The sequence below is a fragment of the Pezoporus occidentalis genome, unplaced genomic scaffold (genome assembly GCF_034315485.1).
Source record: "Pezoporus occidentalis ecotype Australia unplaced genomic scaffold, CSIRO_AGI_Poc_V1 ctg24, whole genome shotgun sequence".
NCBI classification, from domain to species: Eukaryota; Metazoa; Chordata; class Aves; order Psittaciformes; family Psittacidae; genus Pezoporus; species Pezoporus occidentalis.
Genome location: NW_026914285.1, coordinates 3,139,260 through 3,159,666, shown reverse-complemented (window position 1 = coordinate 3,159,666; position 20,407 = coordinate 3,139,260). Strand labels below are relative to the sequence as shown.

Here is a 20,407-nt window from a genome sequence, read left to right as displayed (position 1 = left end):
CATATTTAATCTTTAGTGCAGATTCAATCATTTTCTTCTTTTAATTAACTAAATGAAATTTAAATGTTTTAATTACACCGATTTTCCTATACCTAAGTTTTCTTTAGCTACAGCTAGTGAAATTAATTTGATGTTTTTCAGCTAGGCAGACTAATCCCTTCAAATCTTAAAGTATTTTCTAATGAAAGCCTTTTTTGAAAAAAAAAAAAGATACTAGAGAACTTTAAAAGGTTCTTTTGCTTTAATCAGATGTTGGCTGTTGTCAGTCATTAATAATATTGACTTCGCTCAGTGCTGCAAGTGGCCTAAATGAAATGCTGATATTACCCATACAAAACTTTAACTAGAGTATTTATACTTTCCTATTTTACAGGAGAATGGCTCCCAGCCCTTTTCATACTGGAATTCACCCAGCTTCATTAACACTAAGAAAAACTCAACTAACACTAAAAACACAATAATGTCAGAACTTTTACATTAATTAGCGATGCAATTAGTACCACATTTCACATGGTATTTTAATCATATCACAGAAATGTAATATGAAATGCACAGCTCAAAATGATTTCCTGCCAGCATTATTAAACCTTCTTGACTTGCAGGTGAAAGTGCTCATCTGTCATGCATGGATTCCAAACCTGGCTTTGAAATGAATCACCTCAGTTAAGATAAAACATAGACTGCTGAATAACATGCTGACCAATATAATGAAAATATTATTGTAAGATGAAGTAATCCCTTTATTAATTATTTCCCACAAATGATTAAATTGTATTTAAAGTTCTAAGTATAATTTGGTATTATTCAAAATAATTCAACTAATTATTCAAAATATTTAATCCAATTTAAACTGAAGGCTTACCTCATATACCTTTAAAACAGCTATAATTACTCAGAATGAATCCTACCATGTATGTACATTGCCTGTCTGGAATGTCCTTGAAAGTCTTCCTTCCTGCAAGCTAAGCTCTTCCATTCAAGATTCCTGCTGGTCATCCTTGCTCTGCCCATGATATGCCTAGGTTTCAGCTTCCAGCTGATAGTACCTGTTACTCACAATGTGTTTTGTTAACAAATCCTACTTGTTCTTCCTACTGAGGGACTTCCACCCTATTGCATCCTCCTTTCCTTTAGTAGCATCTCACCCGTACTTTATATTGCTTCTCTGTTTTTTCAGTTATGACCTGTGAATAAGCAGAAGGTCTTTCCATGTTCCTTTAGTACCAGTGTTCCTTCATATGTCTTGGCTGCATGATGCTCTATTTATCTTTGGTTTCCTAAGTGACTCTGTCCCGAATCTTTAGCTGGCTTCTGTACAGCTGTACCTTGGACTGCTGCCTTTTGCCACTGGTTGTTGGACAAGAATTTACCAAAAGGAAACTCATCATTATTAATATCTCTTAGTAGACCTATTCTCCCAAGGACATAATACCTATTAAACTCCTTATCAGTTGTTCCTATGCTTTAATTATTTTTTGTGCCACCCAGTGACTGATTCTTTCCCCCTCCCCCAGGAGTTTGATAAGAGTTTTGATTTTAACATACTCATAGTTCGCTCATGTCAGCTGTTCTAATGACTGGAACAAGTAGGAAGAATTGAACTGGATTTTTCCTGCTATCATGTCCCTTGCTAGATGCATCTCTCTTGTATTTGCAAGATTTGGTTCTCCAGATTGTCCTGAAGTACAAAAAAATGTGGCCCTGGCACCTTACCCACTAACATATCCGAGTCCTGCTGGACTTTTACAATGTTTACTACTACATTCCCCTGACTCCTCAGATAACTGTGGGTTCTCTAAAGTGCCCCTCATTATAAGTTCTAATATGAAGAGCAAACATATCACTAGTCATTCAACAAATTCCATAATTGTTCAATTAACACAACTTTAAAGTCTTCAAGTACAGGTTCTTTAAGGAAGTATATAGCTTATTGCACTGTTATTTTAACACAACTTCCAACCCCGTTTACTAAAAATGTCACTGACAATAACACAGACTTTCTTCTTATTAAAGGCTCTGTGGAGTTCTAGACAATGTTAAGAAAAGCAATTTTCTTGTCATTTCAGAAATAGACTTGTAAGAACATCTTCTCCTTTCAAATAACAACTGTGATTTTACCAAATAACCAACAGGTGATTTTTTAATATTATTTTTTTGACAGGCTGAGAGAGATGGGGTTGTTCAGCCTGGAAAAGAGAAAGCTCAGGGGACATTGTATAGCAGCCATTCTGTACCTAAAGGGGGCCTACAAGAAATCTAGAGGACTTTTTACAAGATCATGTAGTGACAGGACAAGGGCAAATGGTTTTAAACTGGAAGACAGAAGATTTTGATTAGATATTAAGAAGAAATTCTTCACTATGAGGGTGGTGAGGCACCGGCACAGGTTGCCCAGAGAAGTTGTGGCTGCCCCATCCCTGGCAGTGTTCAAGGCCAGATTGGATGGGGCTTGGAGCAACCTGGTCTAGTGGAAGGTGTCCCTGCCCATGGCAGAGGGGTTGGAACTAGATGATTTTTAAGGTCCCTGCCAACCCAAATCATTCTATGACTTTGTGATTCTATATTACTACAGAAGTGTCTTTGTAGCCATGACACCTTTAAGTTTTCATGAGGCAGGAGATTTTCACAACACATGAAAAGCTTTGGGCTCAAAGAAACTAGAAGCTTTCTTTAATTTCAAATCAATTGACTTTTGAGGCTCAGAAATGAAACTCTTTAGCAATCAATTAATGTCCTTTAATACCACTAGGTGGGAACTCTATAGAAAGAATGAAATTGTCAATGCCTTTGTTGAAATACTAGTTTCTCTTCCAACTGAATTTTCAGAGGAAAAAAAAAAAAGCATATCAGAAGCTCTCATTGCAATAGTAAGCTTAGGAAAATACCAGCTTGCTTGTACCCTATCACAAATGCTACTTTATCCTCCACAGAGGTTTTGAGAAGTGTTATTCAGGTACAAACACCAGGTACTCTACCCAGTTTAATTTGTTCCAGGAGCTGCAGCAGCAAAACAGAAGAGATGACCTGACCACCAGCACTTGGGATCTCCCAGCCCAAGGCTGGTCCTTGTGACTCAAGAGGCAGCCAGAGCCTGTGAGCCTTGGCAAGAACTGCTGCTGTTGTTTCTGTGCTGAGAACAGCTTTCAGGGGTAGGAAGAGGGCATGAGGAAAACAAGCAAAGTGGCTGCCCTTCACCACTATTAATCCAGTTACACCACATGGATTTAAATACTGAGCTAAGCTCCCAGTTACATGAATGAAAGCACGAATGGTCCACCCCATAAGATGCTGGGTTTCTGGAGCATGGAATCACTGTGCTCTACTTAAAGGGGGTGTGTAGGGATGTGTGTGTGTCTCAATCTAAGGCTATTTCTGAGAATCAGGATATTATTCCTGTGGAGGGGTTAATAACTGCTGGAATGTGATAAAGATCAGCTGCACCTGACTAAAAAAATCTTGGTACTCAGCCACCACTGCAGGGTCAGGAGAGCTGGATACTTGCTAACCTCCAAAGAGGTCGTAGTGTAATGATACTCTGCAGAATTGCTGCTATCATGGTGTTGTCGTCCAAAGGCTGGATAATGCCCAGATGTGGTTGTACAGCTGTACACTGCTGCAGCACACCATTCTGGTGATGCTGTTTATCTCCCTTTCAGAAAGTGTGAAGCCCAGTCCACTCTTGTAGCCAGAATGATCTTGTGTGAAACTCCAGGGAATGTCAGGCTACTTACTCTGGTTCTGTGAGGGGAGTTGTCTCATTTGGCTCATTTACAGGACTCCCATCTTCATGGTTGGTAATTCTTTCATCCTCTGTTCTCATTTCCACTATTGGCTCTTTTGATCCATCCTTCCTAAAAATTATTAAAAGAGTCTTAGTCTTATATCATCATATTAACCACATACATTGCATATAAATAATTACCAAGATCCTTTCTCTCAAAAGTCGGCGAAGAAAAGGCAGAACTAATTATCAGTGACTAACACCACTGAGACACATTTAACAGCCTGTTCCAAATTCCTTGAAGTCTTCAAAGCAGCCTGTATCTATGGTTACTTGCCTAACTCCACAAACATCATGGATTAGCATCTCAAAAGAGCATTTTGTTTATGACTAAATAATCAGATGATGGCCTCTTCATGGCAATAGATGTAAACTTTGCTAACCTAGCATAATAAATACAGGACTTGATGCCTAGTTATGCTCGAACTTTTTAGGCAGTATAAAGAGCCTTTATGTTAGTGTACACACGGCAGAACTCTAATATCCTGAGACTGTGATAATCCCAGCTGCTAAAACAGCATAAAGAGCCCTTGTGTGATAAGAATCTAGCCCCTTCTGCTTGCACTAGTAGAAGAAACTCTTTGTTTCTACGTCATATTTCCCCCACTTTAGGAACAAATGCTAGTCTTTCACATGTAAGTGAAAGAATAACTTTTGTGCTAATTGGACAATGAGTTGGAAGATGGAGCAGTACTGCCATTATGCTTTTCTTGATAATCATAGAATTGGGTTGGAAGGGACTTTTAAAGGTCATCTAGTCCAACCTAGGACTGCAATGAGCAGGGACATCTTCAACTAGATCAGGTTGTTCAGAGCTCTATCCAACCTGATTTCCAGGGATGGGGCACCGATCACTCCTCTGGGCAACCTGTTCCAGTGTTTCACCACCCTTGTTGTTAAAAAGTTTTTCCTTATGTTCAATGCAAATCTTTTTTCTTTCACTTTAAAACCATCACCCCTTGTCTCATCTCAACAGACCCTGATAAAAAGTTTGCTCCATCTTTCTTACAAGCCTCCTTTAGGTACTGGGAAGCTGCTGTAAGTTCTTCCTGGAGCTTTCTCTTCTTCAAGCTGAGCAATCCCAGCTCCCTCAGCCTGTCTTCATAGGAGAGGTGCTCCAGCCCTCTCATCATGTTCACATCCCTCCTCCAGACTTGATTTAACAGGCCCACGTCCCCCTTGTGTTGGGGGCCTCAGAGCTGAACGCAGTACTGCAGGTGGGCTCTCTCAAGAACAGAGCTGAGCAGGAGAACAACCTCCTTCAACCTTGTAGGTCGTCCTTCCTTTTGATGCAGCCCAGGACATTGACAGCTTACTGGGTTGCGAGCGCACGCTGCTGCATCATGTCCACCTTTTCATTCACCAGTATCCCCAGGTCCTTCTCTGCTCTCAGTAATATGGCTATGATATGGAAATAGCTTCTCAGTGCTACAGAAGTATTAATAATATTAGTACTAACTAACTTGCATATAATTTTAATCTTAAAAGGTAGATGAAAGGATACCCAAGATATATTTGATATTTCCAAATAAAAACCTCTTTCCATGTAAATATTTCCCCCCTTTTCCTGTCATCAGATCAGGAATTGTATCCTGGAACTTCATCAGCCACAGTCTGGAAATACAGGGTAACTGAGTTACAGATGAATAATTACTTTTATATTTAACAGACTATTACCTGGACCTGTGATGTTCTAGAAGAAGTCAGACTGCTATGTGCCATAGGAAAGAACTAAAACCTCAATTCATATCTCTCTGTTAAACAGGTTGTTACAACTCTAATAATCCAACTTCTCAGAAAGTACCTTGAAAACTCTACTGTCTTCTGGAAGATATCCTCAAGGAAAGTCTTTGTAGGTTAAAAAAAGTCTGGCACAAATAAATATGTAGGCAAGAAGTCTAAAAGATTCTGGTTATTTAAAAAAAAAAAATCAAACCAACAATCCAACCCTGCATCTGCTTCTTCACTTCTGCAAGTGAAATTCTACTTTAAGATACACAAATGGTTACAATGCTAATTTCTGTTGATGAGACACAGAACTGTCATGGTTACCTCACATCTGTCAAAAGATTACGGATTGCATAGGACTGGTGGAGGGAATAAGAAGTTCAACTTTGTTTGTTTGTACGTCTACAGTTTTACAGATGAACATAGATTATTGCATGACCAAAACTTAAAAAAGACATCATTTGCAAACAGCATTCATATAGGACTGAAGCACTGCAAAACACCTAAAAATTCCACAGAAGGGAAAGTGATCTGTAGGAAATGCATGATGTAGTTTTCGTTCCAGGTGTCTGTAGGTTACATGCATTGTACCATCTCCATTCATTACATATGGAACATAATTACTAACTCTCTATATATCCTACAATCAAAATGTAACATACAACTCTCCCATAAACCCACTCAAAAATTCAGAATGCAAACTGACATATTTAAAACGTGGAAATGTCAGTGTCTTTTAGGGAACAGCAGTTTGCATGAAGTAAATTAAAATTCTGACTCTTCAAGCCTGTCTTGAATCAGCCTCACAGTTTATTTATGCAGACTAAAGGCTGAAATAAGAACAGTACCAAATTCTAAGACAGATTGACTGAAGATCATCCCAACAAGGAAAGAAATCTAATTAAATATGGTAGTTGTTCTTGCAAAATAAGTGTCATGGAGGAATTAATGTTAAGTGACCAGGCTTAATGCTTTTCTGGGAGAGCATGGAATGTCATTTGGGTATGAAAGGAGAGAGCAAGGTATAAACTATTGTTAAATGACATTTGCAACTTTAGCTCCATAAGTTCTTCCCATTCAGGAGGTTATATACACCAATTTGTACTTGGTCACTTCTTGAATGGAAAATTAAAACATAAACTGAAGTGCTGTGCTCAACAGGAAAGAACAGCCAAGTCAGAGTCAGAAGCTTCACATCTTGATTCTATTGACCTGGACATGCTAGTTTCATGCCACAGAAAAAATACTTTCTTCTCTTACTGTAAGCTGTGGAGAATTAGGGAACATCTATTTTATGACATAACTTCAGAAGCATTATTTGATCTGGTTTTGTTCCATGGAGCTGTTTCCAAAGACTTGAGAACCCAACTAAGAAATGATTACCTAGGAAAGACATAGTCTCCTGAATCCCAATAGTCAGAACTAAAACCAGAAAAGACACAACAACAAAGCTTGATACAGCTATAAATAATGAGGGCTGCAAAATCTGATCTCCCAGGAGCTACAGCACACAGGAATTGGACCAGTAAATGTTATTTAAACCACACAAAGATATAATTCTCACAAATATTACAGTGTATGCATAAGAAATCTATGAGATGAACATAATGAGGAAATTAAGCGTTTCTTAAGTTAAAAAAAAAAGAGAGACTGTAAGTAAACCTCTTTCTGCTTACCTTTGGAAAACCCTGTAAATTCTGGGTCTTTAAAGTATAATTACTTTATGCAATCAGTACTTGATTTGTTTTGCCAGAGATCTCATTATCCACTCTTATCATTTAAGGGAACATATTTGCACATAAATGATCAGTTTATTCACATTTGTTTGATGAATTAGCCACTACATGGGTGTTTGTGAGGATCAGGACTGTTTAATCCCCACTTATGTTTAACAGTCATTGACTGTTGCTATGAAGAACAATAACGGTCCTGACTGTTTCACCCACATCCAACTCAGCACTCCTGTTTTTAAAAATCAACAATACTTTTTATTCTTAAAGTCTATGGGCAAGAAACAAGATTTTCCATCTGAGAAGAAAAACTTCACGGATCTTCTATAACACTATGTCCTTCACTCCCAGATTTACTGGCACTGCCACAACCATATGCTGAGGTTTCGGGTATTAGCAGCTCAAAGATGGATTTGTACAAATGGAGTTACAATGATCTGTTCCTCATGGACCAAAGATTTGCCTATAACTTACTGAATTGCAATCGATTTCCTTTGTGTGAAGCTGCACAAAAATGCCATCTTAAAGCGAGGTATTTTAAATGACGTTTTGTGCCTGTTTTTCTTTTAAGGCAACATTTGACCACAAACAATGCTATACATTTCAGAGGAATACTTTCCAAAGTAATAGAAACGTTTTAATAATTCCCTTTGCCATGCCACAAAATGGCCATGAAGTTAATATAAATTGGACAGCCAAGTTTCTTTTAACGAAGTTTCCAAAATATGTGATTAATACTCACAAGTAAGCGGCCTTTCCTTCTTCCAGTTCTTTGCTTTTTCCATTTGAACCACTTTTTTTCCCACAGATCCTCCTGGTGATGCACATTAGCAATCCACATTGTCGTACAAAGAAGCAGGTAACATCAGTCACAACCAGGATTAACAAAAGGGCTGCCACTCCCAGGCCAATGACAGCACCAAGTCCAAGACCATTAAAAAGAGTGTCTTGAAGGAAAGAAAATTAAAATTTATTAATAAAATTCAACCAAAACAACAGCATCTCATGAAGCTTTTAAGGTGTTGGCCAAGAAGCTAAAGGATATTTAGAAAAGAACCATTCAGAAATTAATGGAAATAAACAGTCTTGAAGATTAAGGATGTATACAACTTAAAAAAAAATCACACAAAAAAGAAAAAATTCTACATAATATTTTCCCATTGCCAAAATTCCAATATGGTCACATCTTAACATTCCAAGACTGAAATTATCAGCATGCAGCCTAAGAAAAACATTTCAAATGCTCAACATTTGATATAAGTTGATATAAGCTGTCGTTTTTTACTTTTCAAATCGAATTATCAGGGTTGCTAAGTAGAACTATGAAAGGGTTAAGAGCATGCCAAAACAGTGTTTATTCTTGTAAAGGTCATTTTCTGAATTAAAATAAAATTCAAAAGTCTTAAAAGAAGATAATTAAAGCTATTTAATCTGCCAACAGTTGCAGTCTGAAATAAATTAATATGAGGAAAACTATGGGTATTATGAAATGATTATAGGGTTAAGACCTCATTTTGTACAGTCTTGTACCTTGAAAATACATTCATACACTTCAAAATGGACATATTCCCCACCTGATCTTGTTTGCTGTATTTTTATTATGAAAGCTGATGTCTAGCTAATTTTAGTTCATTACTAATCTCAGAAAAAAATACTTCGTTTTGATGCACTGACATTTCCATAACAGAGAGTAATGCTACAGACTGTTTTGAATAGTGTCATTCGCAGAACTACTGTGTTTGTGAACTCAGATGACCCTTATATAGGAGAGAACTTGTATCTTATCAATAAACTGGGCAAAAAAAAAGACTCATTAAAGTTCATCCACACATCCAATTCAAGGTCTCAGTCTTGCTTAGAAATTGGCTAGAGACAATTGCCTTGTGTGATGCTATGTTCTGAGCAAACTCCTCAGAGGAATGGAACTGGTTTTTGTGCACGCTGATTGCTCACTTAGTGTTACTATGCCTTGATTGACGCATGAGTCAGCAGTGCAGTGGTGCATTTCCATTTGCAGCTGTACCTATACCTTTTGCTAGAACAGGAGCAAGATTTTTTTGACAGGAGATTACTTGAATAATATTATAACAAACACCAAACCATAGTATAATGCAATACATTAACTGTTTTAATTGGCCCCCTACTGTCATCTCTCTCTTCTTATTCTTCTGCCTCCCTGATACACTGGGGACTATTTTCAGATTAAGAACATAATTTAAGATTTCATATTTATTCTTAAATAACTTTTAAGAAAATGTCTATTTACCCTTTCAAATATAATTTAAAAAAAAAATTCCTGAGGACTTCTAAATCAGTACATACTAACAGAAATACACGTGTTGTTAGCCTACACGATAGAACGCTTAAATGGAAAAGAGGAACTTTTTGACTTCTTAGGTAATTGTTTTCACTGTTTATTATATGAGTTGTATTATTATAGAACTGTTCCTCAGAATGCTATTATGCAGTAAACCAGAATTCAATGTATCTATTTACATGGATGGACAGGCAGACAAACAGACAGATACTGTTTTAAGTTATGTTGCTTTCAGAAGACTTAAAAAACCTCTATATAAATAACAATATTATTTATGGATTTAGGGGTTTAAACTTAAACCGGGGAAGTTCAGGTCAGACATAAGGAAGTTCTTTACTGTGAGGGTGGTGAGGCACTGGAACAGGCTGCCCAAGGAAGTGGTAAATTCTCCATCCCTGGCAGTATTCAAGGCCAGGTTGGACAGAACCTTGAGCAATATAGTTTAGTGTGAGCTGTCCCTGCCCATGGCAGGGGGCTGGAACTAGATGATCGTAAGGTGCTTTCCAACCCAAACCATTCTGTGATTCTATGAGTCTAAAAATAATAGCACAGCAATGAAATTATGAATTTGCCCTGTCAGAAATGTTGGAAGTTAACATCTCAAATGAAGTAATCTTCTTTCTTGTTTTTAAAATCAACATCCCAATTTAAATATTATAATTTCTGCTGCCTCTTCCAAAACTCGCTTTACCCATGCATCCACCCATTTATTTGATGACTTCCTATGTATACTTCATTTGCACTTACCAGTCTGAATTGTCAGGAATATAAATAGATATTTAATTCAGTTTATTGAAAAGCTCATACGTTTCAACAGATATAATACCAATAAATTATGCAGTCTAGTTCTAGAGACCTTACAGAGCCAAGCTTTCCTCTATATCCCTTTTCAACCACTAAACAGAACACTGAAGAGAAAAAAAATAGGGTAGTATGATCCTTATTTTAAAGGGATTTGGGATGATTGTGTTGATGTTGTGTTTTTAGGGTTGGTTGTTTTGTTTTTTTTCTTTTTTTATAATTCAGTGTTAACATACATTTTTCAGTTCCAGTATCACTGGAACATTGTTCACACCCCGAATGATTTAGTGACAGAAATGCCTACACAATATTTTCACTGGCAAGTGAAGGAAATGTTTATAGTAACAATATTGCTCCTATGTGCAATAATATACATATTTATTTGCAATAGCTGTGAGGAAGACTTTAATCTTGGTATTGGTGAGATATCTGAGACCTAATTATTTGACTGCTGCATATCTTTCTACCTCTTTATGATTGATAATTTCCTTTTCATCAGCATTCCTCATCCTTACTACTGCCCTACATGTCCCAAGTCCTATTTTCCCTCCTTGCAACCCATTTGTTCATATAGGTTTCAGCTTCACAATGTTTTAAGTATGATTTCTTATGATTGCCAATACTTTTCCAACATTTCTTTCCGTTATCTCCCACACCCGAAAAGGTGACAGGAATGTGGCTGCACTTTACAGTGTGTTGAAAGGTAATGCTGTCATCAGCCTTCTCACCTTGTCTTAGGCTCTCTACGTACTTTCTTCTTCTGAAGACAGACAGAAATTGGACTGGTTTGTATTTTAAAAGTATATGTGTTATGGTTTATTTTTAATATTAACTAAAATATATACAAATATATTTTTTTAAAGTTAATCTTTGGCTTCTGTTCTTAAACTGCTGCAACTTTGAGGCAGTTTATCTGCTCCTACAGAAGTCAGTTGTAAAAGTAATGACAATAAATACTGAAGGAGATTTAGGCCTGTCCAGACTGTTTTCAAAAATCATATCCTAATACATCTATGATATCAAAACTGGGAAATTTTGTCTTAATATCTTATGACATCAACAGAAGTACTAATTCTGTGACTGGATGAAAAATTAATGTCATACTACATATAGCCTTTCAAACAACTTTCCAAAACACCATTGTTATCAAAAAGTTTTGCCCTAAATTGGACTGAAGTCAACTTTACTGTAACAATTTTTTAATGATACAAAAAAATACGTTACAAGCAGCAATGATTTTAAATGTTTGCTGGTTTTGTTTGTGTTTTTTACAGTGATCCAATATGTACTAAATGGACTCAAAATACTAGTTCTACTTTGTGCTCTACAACAATATTTATGCACCTTTTTTCCCTAGTTGAAAACACACTTATTTTAAATTTTTAAAAATCAATGTTAAAGTGACTAAATCAGTTATTAATAATTTTGTGAAAAGGTTTATTGTACAACTTACTAATCTAATCGTAGTGGAGTCTTTTAAAACACTGCTTGAAAAAACAAAAATGTGTAAGTTCCATAGTCATAAATGAACTTTAATTATAATATTTCAAAAATATGACCCATTTTAAATTCCATGCTTTGTGTTACATGAATGTGGTAAAAATAATACCTTCTTATGATAATGAAGGAAACTGCCAACTTTAAACAAAGTCACTTAATTCTTCCATTTCATTCTTCAAACAAGCGTTTATCAATGAATACTTACAGAAATATACAAAACTTTCAGAAATGCAATAAAAAGAATTGAAGCAAGTTTCTATAAATGTCATGGAAAGTGCTGGCAATTTTCAAGTTCTCATTTATTGACTAGGTTGTATTTCTAACTTCTGTTAACAATAATTGAGCATTTTTGCTCAAATCATTATTTGAATAGGAAAGAGCAATGAAGAACTTGGCAAGTAAAACAGACTTTCCCAGTGAAGAAAACTAACTGGTCCTTCAAATGTAAATTCAGAGTTAATTCCTTTAAGGAATCTGTATTAGGTACTGTAAAGGGATGCAGGTGTAGAGAGAAACACGCCATCCACATATGTACACAGTGTACACGTACTTCGCACCTGGAAAACTAAAACTATTGTTTCTGCATAAAGACACAGAAAGTTAATATGCAACATTCATATATTTTGCCTGATGCTACATGAATATAAACATATGAATTTCTCTGACAGAATTTCTCCGTACTCTTACAGAATCACATTGTATATATTCAACTGCTGATGTAACAAATGCTGATCTACTTGCAGACTTTACAAGCACTCTGCTTGAGCAGTGGGCTTGGACAAGATGACTTCCAGGGGTCCCTTCCAACCTCATTCAGTGATTCTAAGATTTGTTGAAAAAAAAACCCCAAGCTAGCACTGCTTTGTGCCTTTCTTCCTTTCCCCTCCTCCTCTGAAGGCATGTGTTAAAGGAAAGATGAAAGATGATTCTACATAACCCTTAACCTTTTACAGTCATTTACATTTTTAAGAAAAAAAAGGAATGATAAAACCCATTTTCCTATGCTCATACAGTAGCACAAGGCAGCTACACTGGAATTTTTGAGAATGAATATGCAAGAATATTATGCATAAGTTTGTCCTTTCTTTCAGGTCAGTCTGAAGCTAAAGTAGGAACTACTCTCAAGCTAAAGTAGTTGAAAATTATGAGCTAAAGAATGAATTTGAAAATATTGGACTGGGTACTGACAGAAAAAATTGTACTCTTGTTTATCATCTTCTTGATCTGCGCTGCTGTACTAAGTCTTAAAAAGGCTGCCCAACCATGATGGTTATTTCTGCTCTGTATATGGACATTGTCTTTGATTTGGAACTTACTTAGAATCAAAGGCTTACAAGATCTATACACTTATTCAAAACCTCTAAAAAGACAGAAAACACAGATCTTCAAAATTAGCATTCACTGATGAGCATCCAAACAATCATAATGTAGTACCAAGAAGTTAAAAAGCTCTACAAGGTTTTTCTACCAGTTACTATTATAATGGTGGAAGGCCAAGACCATTGCTAGAACAAACACTGCGAAGCTACAGATCTGGAGAAGGGAATACAAAAAGGGATACACATCCGATCAACAATCATACAATGATAAAAAAAATGGCAAAACCTAAAAGATTTACCAGATATGTTACAGAATTCCAGACTGGTAACATGCATCTATAATACAAGTTAACCCCAGATATAAAAATGTATACAAACACTATGAGGTGGGTGTTGGAGGCGGGGTATCTCAAATACTCAAAGTACAGTTCTTCATTTTAATCATTGCAACTATTCATTTGTTTACAGATGCTTTGAAATTCTTCCTTTATTTATTTTGTTTGGGGATATAAGTACATTCAACTTTGTACAAAATAAGTGGAAATAATTTCTCAACTCATAACAGCTAAAAGAAGCCATTCTTCTTTTATAAATAATTGTCTGGTATTTCATTGACTTTTAATGCTTTACATTTTCTTGTATTGAAAATGGACATACCTAAAGTGTGGGACTTGCACAACTTTGCTCACTGACTCTGAAAGCATCTTCCTCCTTAATTTTCCAGCATGAAATGTCTAAGAGGGGTTTAAATGGAGCAGTTGAATTCTTCAGCTCCTTTGCTGCAGCTGATCAGGACTTTATGACACCTACCAAATCTTACAAGTTACAGGTACCCAGACTGAACCGTATCTTAGGTAGCATGTGAAAGTAGCATGTACCTAGCATTTTTTTTAGTGAGAAGAGTCTATTAGAAGAGGAAGCATTTCTTAGCTTTGTAAAAGACCTTCCCATTAGTAAGCACTCAAGTTCCTTACTGAGATAAAAATGATGGCAGGCAAAAAGGAGAAAACAGACCAAAGATCCCTCCCTGCTACACAAATTTGCTCCAATACTTTGGCTGCCACAGCCAAACGTGTGAGCTGCTTTTAGCAATTTAAACCAATAAAACTTGGCTCTTGAGCCAGGTAAGTGCCCAGCAGCTACATGTCTCCCTTCAGATGAAACAGAAAATCAATACAGTTGCAGCATCAACTTTTAATAAATTATGATGATTTTATGCAATATTTGCTGGTGAAACATATGATGCAAGAGACCATGACAGTCTTCTCTATCCCATTCCTTAATACAAAAAGATGCTAACAACCTTATAATTGACATTAATTTTAATGCTTTTCCTTCCTCAGTGATTTTCCCTATAACACTCGGCTAGAACAGATACTGCTGAAGGGCAGTCAGTGTACCAGCACATGAGGATATGTGCTCTGTACTGCATGACTGAGTAATATGTTCTGACAGATATGCTTGACACACAGCTTTGAAAAATAAGGAGATAGTGTTATTGATCCTGATGTAACTAACTAAATAGAAGATTTCCTCTTTCTTCCACCCATAAATGACGTATCTTCATTGTCTACCATCTCCAGTGAAATGTGAGCCTGATTGCAGAGCAGTTTCAATGGTTTCACTGGCAGCAAGAGGAGCCATAAAGAAGAGGCTGTATACTACAGGAAACAATGCACAGGAGGGATGGGCATTCACAGTCAGGAGAGTCTGTGGTGCCACCAGGATTATCAGTTACAGAAATGCTGTGAGCTACTGAAATGAGCATGCCTAAAATGGTATCTATCAGAAATGCTATGCTTTTCAATACTTATGTGAATGAGGGAGCTATCTATCATAGCAGAGACCTCTTGCCAACAAGTTTTCTGAAATTACATTTTTCCTCTAAATTTTAAAGAAAAATTCCTTTTGGTATGATTCTTTCTGGGTACTGAGTAAAGTAGGATTTCAGTTCTCATCCACACTAATGGCCTTTTACAGTATTTTTCATATGAAGGTGTCTTAAGGCATATATGAAATAGCTAGATAAAACAAATACTGTAACTAGCAACTTGAGTGCTCTTGTCAACAATGCCTTGTCCATGTCCACGGAAGTATGAGAAGGAAAGGAAAGTAGGCTCTATTAGGTAGAAAAAGTATGCTGGGTTTTGAAAATACTCTTTGGAGTTGTGGTTTACTATTTTTTTAAGCAAAGTTTTTAAAAATTATTCCTGGCATGATCAAACTATCCCTAAGTAGCCTTCAGAAGCAATTCTAATGTGCCTGAACAATTACCAGGTAGCTACTGCCCCTTTTTTCATGCATTTACTCAGCCACTGCAGGAAAGAGTATTTTTTTACCATTGCCTACTTTCATGGGAAGCCTTAAAGAAAAGTGAGCAGAAAGATCCCAGCCATCCTGCGCATTGAGGGGGAGAGGTTGCACAACAATGGCAGCTTTGTGGAGTTTGCGGCTCTGCACACAGGTTTTAGAATGTCTTGGGGAAATGAGAATAATTCTGTGTCCCAGTTTCCTCCATTCAAACTGACAGCAGACTTACTGAACATGTCTCTTGGAGGAATTTCTAAGAACCTGTGCAGACTAATTAAGATTGACATGGGGATTGAAAACATACACTTATGTGTGGTTTCAGTACTGCTGTAACATAAAAGGGTAAATTATTTTAACTGTGTTATTTAGAAAAATTCAAAATCACGCTGTGCACATTCCACAGAGACCTGAGAATTTTTTGCATCTTTATACTGGATGACAGCTGTAACCAGAGTACTGTAGTCAGGAGACTTGAAAAAAAGATCTAACTATGTTGGGACTGTATCTGAATTGATAAACTCTTTCAGATTTGACAGGACTTTCTTATAGCTCTTTAAGACATATGTAAATGCAAACACAAGAGTGCTGAGTATTACTCAGGATACTATATTTAAAATGTATAATTATTTTATAGCATTAGCTACAAAAAGAGAAGTTATAATAAGTACTGCATAAAATACATAAAAACATGGTGCATGTTTTTACTTGAAACAGTTGCCCTGGTGCAATTGCAAGTCTCAGCAGAGTTGTACTTGCTGTAAAAGTGTCTTGTACCATTACAGCTCTCCCCAGTATTAAAACATCTGCCTTTTGGCATACAATTGTTTCAAGCAGGAAGGTTAAATCTGTATGGATCTAGTGCTCACACTGCATATTTATACAGATATTTCACTACTTGCCCCATTAGAGGAGCAGCACCTAATATGACCAAAATTAAGAACTGAGGAATTAATGATTAAGTAATGATTTGTTGGTTTTGTGTGGGATTTTTTATATCCATTATTGGAGAAAACAATTGGAGTTTTACTATTGAAACAAAAATACTGACACAATCTTAGAAAATCTCTTCAGTTACAAAATACTTAATGTAGATAATACCAGAAAACCATCATTCATCAGTAATAAAGAAAATACAGATAGAAATACTTTAAGTCAGTTTTCTTTATTACAAAAATGAAGACAGAAATTGCATAAACTAAGATGAACTTTGAACAGATGAAAGACTCACAAAGTTACACACATTTCTTGACAATGTGTTTGGAAAAACGCTGAGGGACATTACATTTATACTATGCACATGTTCTTCAGAAAGAAAGCAGAGAGATGACAGCAAGTACTGCATGCATGAAAGAAATCAGTGGAGCAAAATGGTAGTGAAACATAAACAAGATGAAGAAAAAATGCCATTATTTGAGAAATTAAAATAAACTGCTTTAAACCCAGATTTTTGTCATATTGCCTTTCATACTGTTTTTGAAAACAGAAACTTACAGAAACTGCAGTGCTTGTAATATTTTTCACACTAGTAGTATTTTAGTACACTGTATATATTTTCAAATAGATTTTGTTGGAAACATACACTGAGTAAGGAAGGTTTACTTTGCTTGTAATTACAGCTCACTTAACATGTATGATAATTAAAATGATGCAAAATTAAAATATTCACTAGAAAATGCCTCTACAAATGTTAAACATAAAATAAATATACAGAACTATTAATGAGGATATCATCCAACCTAATGGGACCATGGTTGCAAAAATTACTACTGCGGTTTCTCAGAACATATAAAAATGGATATTCCTACCTCAGTTGTGAGTTTATGTACATTTTACAAGATGCTAGTTGATCTCATTCTTGTAAAACATCTAAACTTAACATAGCTCTCAAGCATTCAGCTTCCATACAGCTACTGCTTCTAAACAGGCAAAGTTGCTAGATCTGCTACAACTGGTATTTGACACCATTGGCTTTATTAAGATGTTGTCATTGGCATTACAAGGAATAGGATTTTCCCTGTGAGCTTCCATCACTTATACATTAAGCCTGATAAACACGTACCAAACGGAAACTGAAGATTCCTTAGATGCCTGGAGAAATGGTATAGATGAAGTACAATGTAATAAACTCAAATGAACTCTAGATGTAGCAAAGATTTTAGTGATGTCTTTATAGACCTCTGAAACACATTTGTCTTTATATTGTTCAAAATACTTCCTAAAAGAGGTTTTTCTTATTATTTTTCTCCTAAAAATCGTGAAATAATGAGCAATTAGAAGTCATCAATATACTGGACAATGAATGGACTGGAGACTATTACCACAATCAAAAATTGTATAAAGATCTCCATTACGTCTTATACAAAAAAATATTGTTTTGTTAGGCTTAATTATTTAACTTTGCATTTGTATACACATGAGCGGAGCTTTTAAATTTAGTCAGTAAGATTTGCATGCTGCAAAGATAATGCATGGAAAGGCCCAGGAATCTCACTAAGTGTTGGTCATGTGGTGGTTACTTATGTAATTAAACCACTATATCTGTTTATCCTTTAAATATCTATTTTTCATATGCACCTCATATTTTTAATGTCAGCTGTTGGCCTTATACTTCGCTTACAAAATTAAATGGAATGTTATTTTGTTTCTTTGTATGAGTATGTTTTGTACACCACATAAAAGCACACAGATATATTTTGTTTCTGGGCAATATTCTTCCTATATATCTAGACAGTAATTTATATTCTAATACTCTAAGAAATGATCAGATTTTAATTGTATTATGTAAATAATTTGATTCATTAATAATTTGTAAATGTCAGGAAACTGTTAAAACTCCAGAAACAAGAAAAACAACAAGTAAAATCTGATTAGGACAGAAGCCAGCCTTAGACTCAAACTGTTGTAAATCAAAGTTTTAAAAAATACTGTTCCTTTGAGATATACTGCTATATCACAGAATGATCATTGCCCTTCTTAAGCTTCTGTGACACCAATTTGGATTTTAGGCAAAAGATCAGCATAGAATAATTTAGGACTTCAGTCTAACAGATAGTTGAATATTAGCATTTCAAAATATGCAAAAATTTTGAAAAAACTGGTAACATTTTACACTGTCAGTCATAAGACCTAAAATCCCTTTTACAATTACTACATTTAAATGAACAAATTTACTTATCTAACATTTAAGTACTAATAACAGCAGAATATGAAATTCAATTTGTGAAGACATTCATAATTTTAATACAGTTTAAACTACACTTTTAAAGCTGTTCAGTATATACCTACCAATTATAATTTAATTTGCAAGTGTCTGTTTTCACTTTTTCCTCATTCTGGTCTGTAGACAGACAGGATGTTAAAATTTTCTGTATCTTCCTACACATTGTAAAAAATATTGTAAAATAATCCTGCTCTCATTTTTTTAAAAGGTAGAATTATGAAAAAATCATAAACAGAAATACAGACAAAACTGTATTATTCGTCTCAGCAGATACATGACAACCCAAGGACATTATTCTCTTCCTCTTTTTCTTTCTCATTACAGAGGTTTTGGAACATTGCCCAGAATTGCCTGTCTCTGCTGTCACAGAATCCCTGTAATATTGGTTTAAGTCATCCTCTTTGGACTTTGATGGGAAGAGTAGGGCCAAAAGAAAAGGACCATATTCAAAGTACCTGATAACCTCAAAATGCATAATGAAGAAGAATATAAATTGCAGCAGACCTAAAATGTCTCATTTAACAGGGGAAACAATATAGTTTTCAGCTGAAGCTACTATCAGTTGGAAAAACTGGTAAAGTGATCCAAATTTGTCTCTATCCCACTGGCACTGTGACACTGAAGATAAAAGCCAACTTGTCATTTATAACGCATATTTAGCTTCTAAGATTTCTCAAGGTTTTTCATTAGCTCTTTCACAATGTATCTGGAGACCTCACAGCTGATCCCTAATTCCTGTCTTGTCTTCTTATATGCTTATCTGCAATGTTAGAATAATTGCTAAAATAATAAATTTGTAACTGGTAATGAGTACTTCAAACATCTAACCAGAGTAGGAAAATGATTTAGAAATTGTCACTACTTTTATACATACCTCTAGTGTGTGTGTATATGTATATATATAGGTATATAGTATATATCTCTCCTGTCTTGCTTTATTAAAAAAATTAGAACTTTTTTTAACAGTATATGACATGTAAAATATGTAAGAAAATGTTTAGTAGAGCTTCTTTAAGGTTTAAAATTTTAGGAAAATGATGCAAAATAATGATATACTAGAATCAGACTGTTTGTGCAACCTTAATGAGACTCCGTTTCATTCTGAGACTGCCTAAGTTTTACTTAAAATCTTTTAATCCAGTGGCAGATACTCACTAGTTGTGATTGTGTCTGCAATTTTGTCTTCTTTATTCAGAACAGCAGCCTATCTCTATTGTGTCCACAAGAGAAAATTGTTTCCTTATATGCATCCAGTCCCTATTTTACAATGGGATTGGAATGCAGAAGGGACATGGCTGCAGACAACAGCCTCTGAAAAGAATTTCCTGCTTCCCTGGTCCAACAAGGGGCCCTGGTGTTTGTGCATCAGTGTGCTCCTGCAAATTGAGAAAGAGATCCTGGCAGCAGGCAGCGGTGTGCTTGTGCTGAAGCACATTCTCTGCAGATCAAACTATTCACTGTTGACCAGTTGTGAACTGAGATTTTCAGAGGCTTCCAATGAGGCCAGACAGGGTTCTTTTTTATGGTTTGTTTCTTTGTTTTTCCCTTGGGAATACAAGCAGCATCTACTTACTACATACATACATACATACATATATATATATATATATGTATATAAAAGCAAAAGGTCAGTTCTCTGATTGTATGTAAAGATGTACTTGCAGGCTTTTTGTTACCACAGTAGAATAATAACAATAGTGA

General features: G+C 35.7%; 1 protein-coding gene across 1 annotated transcript in view; it reads right to left on the bottom strand.

The window, feature by feature from the left end:
* NCAM2 (neural cell adhesion molecule 2) overlaps window positions 1-20,407 on the bottom strand; it is a 279,151-nt gene that overhangs the window by 2,220 nt on the left and 256,524 nt on the right. Inside the window, exons 16-17 of the mRNA XM_062622125.1 lie at window positions 7,982-8,186; window positions 3,732-3,851 (exon numbers count right to left, since the gene is read on the bottom strand). Of these exons, the coding sequence (XP_062478109.1) occupies window positions 3,732-3,851; window positions 7,982-8,186 (325 nt within the window). The remainder of the gene's footprint in view (window positions 1-3,731; window positions 3,852-7,981; window positions 8,187-20,407) is intronic.